Source organism: Nerophis lumbriciformis, linkage group LG32 (genome assembly GCF_033978685.3).
Source record: "Nerophis lumbriciformis linkage group LG32, RoL_Nlum_v2.1, whole genome shotgun sequence".
Taxonomy (NCBI): Eukaryota; Metazoa; Chordata; class Actinopteri; order Syngnathiformes; family Syngnathidae; genus Nerophis; species Nerophis lumbriciformis.
The window spans coordinates 24,152,570-24,159,041 of NC_084579.2; the positions used below are offsets into that span (position 1 = coordinate 24,152,570).

The 6,472-nt window shown below is 41.1% G+C and overlaps 2 protein-coding genes across 5 annotated transcripts in view; one reads left to right on the top strand and one right to left on the bottom strand.

The window, feature by feature from the left end:
- LOC133574677 (uncharacterized) overlaps window positions 1–3,392 on the bottom strand; it is a 29,687-nt gene extending 26,295 nt beyond the window's left edge. For all 4 annotated transcript variants that reach the window (XM_061926885.1, XM_061926886.1, XM_061926884.1 and 1 more), the window contains exons 1-7: window positions 3,304–3,392; window positions 2,737–2,859; window positions 1,718–1,957; window positions 1,378–1,491; window positions 1,146–1,265; window positions 837–962; window positions 129–332 (exon numbers count right to left, since the gene is read on the bottom strand). In XM_061926885.1, the coding sequence (XP_061782869.1) occupies window positions 129–332; window positions 837–962; window positions 1,146–1,265; window positions 1,378–1,491; window positions 1,718–1,957; window positions 2,737–2,859; window positions 3,304–3,361 (985 nt within the window). In that variant the 5' untranslated portion in view covers window positions 3,362–3,392. The remainder of the gene's footprint in view (window positions 1–128; window positions 333–836; window positions 963–1,145; window positions 1,266–1,377; window positions 1,492–1,717; window positions 1,958–2,736; window positions 2,860–3,303) is intronic.
- A 1,437-nt stretch (window positions 3,393–4,829) lies between these two features.
- Window positions 4,830–6,163, top strand: LOC133574504 (nodal homolog 2-A-like). Its single transcript, XM_061926662.1, has 3 exons — window positions 4,830–5,046; window positions 5,201–5,937; window positions 6,011–6,163. The coding sequence occupies exons 1-3, from the start codon at window positions 4,830–4,832 to the stop codon at window positions 6,161–6,163; spliced, it is 1,107 nt and encodes a 368-aa protein (XP_061782646.1).
- The last annotated feature ends 309 nt before the right edge of the window (window positions 6,164–6,472 follow it).

The window sequence follows — 6,472 nt, forward strand, 5'->3', positions numbered from 1 at the left end:
TAAGATTGTTTTGTTTTAACGTGGATTGGCATAATAGGAAACAAATATCACAGTTAAGAAGATGACACTATTTGCACTGTCATGCAAATTCTTGTCACTAACAATTTCATATCAAATGTCCAACAAACCAGTATAGATTGTTCTGCTGCGCTGTCCATCGCTCTTATATATGCGGCCTGCACCATCAGCCCAGTAGTAGCAGCCTCTGGCAATGTCATATGTCAGGGCCACTGGGTTGAACAAAAGACTCTGGACGACATCAAACCGTTGAGACTTGACATTCAGCAGCCCTACAGACGTCCTCATTACTGTCAGCAGTCGAGTATCGTTACCTGAACACATTTGTTGAAAAGTAATTGCAACAACCAAAACAAAGACAAAAACCACAAGACACAGTTTTTCCAACTCTGGAAAAACTGCATTTCAATATTTATTTAAGTGCAATTTTGGCTAACAGATTAAGAGTTCACTTTATTTTCATTTACTAAATTATGATAAATAGGTTTCCTTTGAACTCAGGACTGCTCAGAACCTTCGTATTGTGAGGCAGACGCACTAACCCCTCTTCCACCGTGCTGCCCCGCCTTCCGCCCGATTGTAGCTGAGATAGGCTCCAGCAACCCCCACGACCCCGAAGGGAATAAGCGGTAGAAAATGGATGGATGGATGTTTACTTTTGACTAATTACATTGGTAAAAAAAAAAAAAAGGGTTCAAAGGATTACACTATATAACTATTATAACTACACTTGTGATTAATTTGGTCTCAAAATAATGTTATCGTTTATCTGCAATAATTTGTGGGACAATATTTTGTGCAGCAAAATATGTTATTACCTGTAGCTAGACAGGCAATGCCACCATTCTGTTTGAAGCCTTCTCTACAGTGGCAAACAAAAGATCCAACCGTGTTGGTGCATTGATGCAGGCATGGTGCAGAGGGAAGGCCACATTCATCCAAATCTATAGAGATTAAACACAAAGTGAGGTAACACCACATTATAGCCAGCAGATGGTGCTGTGGTACAGAAAACTAACTTTTACCAAGAAAGAATAAAACTCGTGAATAAATTGCAGTGTGTCGAGAAAATGTTTTTTTCACAGAAAAATAAATGTAACTGCCACAAAGTGCACAAAGTGTGTGACCTTTGCAGACTGCTCCATTGACAGAAAGTTCATATCCAGCAGGACATGTGCACAGTGCACCCCAGGTCTCATCTACACACAAGTGGCTGCAACCGCCATTGTTCACAGAGCAAGTATGCCCTGCAAGAAGAAGCAAGTAAGTATTCGTGTATAGTACATTAAAGATTAATTGTTCAATATCAAAGTATTTTAACACTTGTCATTTTAGCTCCAATAACGTTTTTAAACATACCGCAGGTTATGGGCTCGTCGCTGCCATCAGAGCAGTGGACCTTCCCATCACACCTTTCTTCAGCAGAAAGACACATGCCATCGGGACAAGATAGGGCGTCCTCGCTACACACATCTGTAATAAAACCATGAATCACTGAATTGAAATGTTTTTTGTCATACCTTAACTTTCAAATTGACCTAAAGCCTACATACAGTATGTTGGCCTTGGTGTGTCAGCCAAGCTGCCTTATTAATGCTTATAGATTAAAAATCTAAATGTATGTATCAAAACTGTAGAGGGGACGCAATTAAACCTACAGAAACACTTTTCTTCTTAAACTGCAAACAGAATTTCTCACCACAGCCCTCTTCATCAGAGTTGTCCACACAGTCGTTCTTTCCATCGCAGCGCAGCTCTTTGGGAATACAAATTTTGTTCTGACATGTCCAGTCTGAGTTTAAACAGCCCTCTGAGACTGCACAGTTCTCCTCATCAGAGCCGGTCGGACACTGCTTTTTCCCATCACAGCGCGCAGAGGCGTCAACACAGGCAACTGAGTCCATGCATGGAAACTGGCCTGGCTGACAATCGGGAGAGGCTGGGGTGCCAAAAGAACTTCAATGAGAGTCACGAACCATAGGATAATGTAAATATTTAATTGAAAGCATAATGGCTGGAAGGAAAATTATGTGAAATTGAAAATTTTACGAATTATAATGATTTAATTAATTTAGTATTTAGAACTTGTTTCTAATACGTTGTCACAGTTTGACTTTAGCGGGTCCTGTGCATTAGGTGTAATTAAGATAATGTATTTGAAGTTAAAATACCAATGATTGTCACACACCCAGTAGGGGTGGCAAAATTATTCTCTGCATTTGACCCATCACCTTTGATCCCCCCCCTGAGAGGTGAGGGGAGCAGTGGGCAGCAGCGGTGGCCGCGCCCGTGAATCATTTTTGGTGATTTAACCCCCAATTCCAACCCCTGATGCTGAGTGCCATGCAGAGAGGTAATGGGTCCCATTTTTACAGTCTTTGGTATGACTCGGCCAGGGTTTGAACTCACAACCTACCAATCTCAGGGCGGACACTAACCACTAGGCCACTACTGTACCTGTACAAAACTAAACCATATTTGACTACATTGTCAAATTATGTAACGCACAAAGAAAATTGAGTAAGCTTTCCTTAAACATAAAACAATGCTTAACATGAGAACAGCTCTTCTCATGTTTACATCCTTTTGGAGTTGGGGCCTCCATCTTGAGATCAAAGAGAAAATAATTATGGCCGCCAGGATAAACATCAAGTACTGCTCTTGGGATAGACCTTAATTGAAAATCACCACAATGTGTCAAGAGAAAAGTTCCCCTACCAGTACAGTCCATCTCATCAGAGCCATCCAGGCAGTCTCCATCTCCATCACATCTCCATTTGTTAGGGATGCAGCTGCCATCATCACACTGCCATTGTTTTTCATGGCACCCTAAATTCTGCCCTGAAAAATAGTATTGGTAGTCTTGAAGGCAATTGGCATCACATACAATACTTGAATTTGAAGGACAGTAACTACATTTTTATTCAAATGATACAATTTCTGTTGACATAAAACGACGATCGATAATTGAAAATGGAGCACGCTTCAACAAAACGTCAAGCTCAACCGGTCTGTGCCTTTTCATGTCAAAATACGCAGGATTTTAAAGTTGTACATACACTCTTCATGCACGTCAATTGCCAGTTATGTTTGTTAACGCTCTTCAATTTGCCAAAACATATTTTTTGTAGAAATATGTTATTGTCATTATAATGACCCATCTTGTCTCGTTTGCGTCAGACATATTAAAAAATGTCACCTGAGCACTAAAAGGCCATTTAACCCAAATAGGCTATACTCTCCAAACCAAATATTACAACAAAACACAAAGACCAGTACAATTACCTGAGGCGAACGTTAAACTTGACAGAAAAATCAAACAAATGAGCTGGCGTGATTTCATGTCGGCACGCACGGCTCACCTGGACACACTACAGCAGCTGGAAACCGCCCTTAATTAAAAGATAATGCGCACATGCGCACTAAGCACAGGTTGCGCCAATGCGGAAGTAGATAAAAACAACATCAAAACAAATAACACATTACATAAAATAATATAAAGACATTTACAGTGTAAAAAAGGCCCAAAAAGTGTGAATGAAATTAATCAAGACGTTCATAAAAATGCAATAGTTTGGGGTAAGGTTTTGAACATCAAATAGACATAGAGTGGTTCAGAATCAAGAGCATTTCTTTGATGTATGCACTATAAAGATCAAGTACAACAATAACTGAAAGTCAAATTGATATCGAAACTTTTGTTATTCATTGCATCCCTTTCAAGATAATGCAGTGTAATTAATTGAAGGTTAAAGCGTCCATTATCAGCTCATTTATTATGAGGAGGCTTTTACTCTGTGACCGGGAGAAACTTCATTTTAATTATTATGGTACTACTCTCTTGTAGATATTTGGAAACAGACCACGTTCATGCATGTACGTAAGGTACACACGTTTGATATTAAATAGTAGAATAGTAAACAAACAATAATAATATAGGCTGCTTGCATTCCTGCAGGCCCATAACTGCATATATTTCACTGATATAAAAAGGTAACAATAAGGGTAAAAAACACCTTTCATAACGATATATTGCAGTTTTTGCAAATTATAACCAAAATAATAGAAATACAATTTAGTTAATGCTTGATTTAATAATTAGGCATATGTTAATCCAGTTTCATGAATCCGGTTTAGGCTTTGCAGAAATACTCTTTTAAATTTCGAAAATGTTTTCATTCTTTTATTTTGCGTATATAATAGAGCTTTTTGTAACTAATAATTTGTTGATTTCTTAATGAATAATGATTCATAATTACGTGAACGTTTTCATCCTGTTAGAATGTCTCATTGATTTTCCACGCAATGATTCATAATTGCGTTTATAGTTTTTATCTTTTGATATTGCCTGCTTCACGGTTGATCACTTTTTTTTCTATTGTATTCATAATGATTCATATACGTTTAAATGAATTAGAATGCAATTTCACTATTGTTTTCTACACCAAATATTTCACCATTTAAGCCTTTTGATTTTTCTCCCCAATTTTGGCCTGAATTTGCCTGCACTTTCATGTTGAGTCAACAGAAAGTAGAGTGTGATTAATTTGTCATTAATCACACAGCAGGTCTCCTAATCTCCTTAACTAAAATTATTGTCAAGGTTTCTCATCAAAGCATCACACGTTTCACACTTCGGCCACTACAAAGGTTCTACTGGTTTCGACACAACCATCGTGTCACATTAACAGAGGTGGATCACACACATCAAAGACATCACCTATCAGGCATGGGCCTCATAAAACAACCCCAGCATCGCGACTGGACCATTTAGGCACTCCCTGCAACAGCGACCACGACAAGGACTAACGATGCAAAGCGCTGCGGTTCTCCTCCTGGTTTGGTGTCTGGCGGTGATGTCAGACGTCGGAAGCCCCCTGCAGACGCTCAAGACCGGAGGACTTCCCCTCCTCATGATGCAGCTCTACAGAGCCATGCTGACCGAGGACCGGGCCGGGAGAGAGAGCTGGATCGTGGACAAACCCGGACTGCATAACTCGGACTCTGTGACCAGTCTTATTGCTAAAAGTGAGTAGTTTTTTTCTTCTTAAAATGATGACACTTTCAACGCAATTTGGTTTGAACCGACATGCAAAGTAAATGTCTTTTTTTAATTAATTACATATTCATTATGAAAAATGCAAGCATGTTTAATAATAATCTAACTTGTATTTTTGTTCAGGCTGCCAGCAGAGAGGCAACAGCTGGTCCATCACCTTTGACATGTCCTCCATGTATTCCAGCAACAATAATGTTCAACAGGCCGAGCTAAGGATGCGCCTCCCTGCCTTCAGTGAGTCCTCCATGGCTTTAGTAGACATCTACCACTCCAGAGTGGACCCGTGTTCTGACGAGAACTGCTCAGACAACAGGGTGTTCCTGGGACGCTTCAGAGCCCGTCCTGGCTCTATGACACCCTCCTCCTCCTCCTGGAAGGTGTTCACCATGACTGAGATGCTCAGTCGTTGGCGACAACAGGAACCGCTCACGCGCTGGCACGAGGTAGCCATGGAGATGGAGGCGGATCTAGAGGGGGTCCAACACCCTACAGCGAACCGGGTCATTATGGTGGTCTTTGCCAGGCAGAAGAGGATACCCACTCTCATCCACACAGCTGAACATTCCAAGTACGTGAGCTTGGAATTGGATGCTGGCGCCAAGACGAAGTGGCGCAGGACCAAAAGGCACCCGCATCCTTACCGCAGGCCCAGAGAAAGGATGCCAGTGGTGAGGCCTGCTGCTACTCTGAACAAGGAGGGTCCTTCATGCAGGAAGGTGGACATGTGGGTGGACTTTGAGAAGCTGGGCTGGAGTCAGTGGATGATTTATCCCAAACGCTATAACGCCTTCCGCTGCGAAGGGGCCTGTCCCACACCTGTAGATGAGAGATTTGCACCAACCAACCATGCTTACATGCAGGTAAGACTTTACTTTTCAAACACATGAACACACGCCTTGCAGTTGTTCTAATGCATGCGTCTGTTCTCCGCAGAGCCTGCTGAAGCACTACCACCCACACAAGGTGCCATGTTTGTCCTGCGTGCCCACTCACCTTTCGCCACTCTCCATGCTCTACTACGAGAAGGGCAAGCTGGTGATGAGGCACCACGAGGACATGGTGGTGGAGGAGTGTGGCTGCCACTGAGAACAAGGACCACACAGGCAAAGGACGCGTTGTACAGCGGCAACAAACATCTAGCATGGACACTCAAAATGATGTTTTGTACTTTTCATTAATTTAACTACAACACTGACTGAAGCACTATGGTACACAAAGTACAGAACATTGTTTCTTAATGCAAGAAATCTACACATTTTTACATGATGCAAGTGCTTTAACTTTGAGATGTTTTGGTCACATTGACCCATTTGTTTGTTTACATTGTACATTAAATCAAGTTATTTATTTTCAATTACGAAGTTTGTGAGTGAATACTTAGTACATAAGTTATTT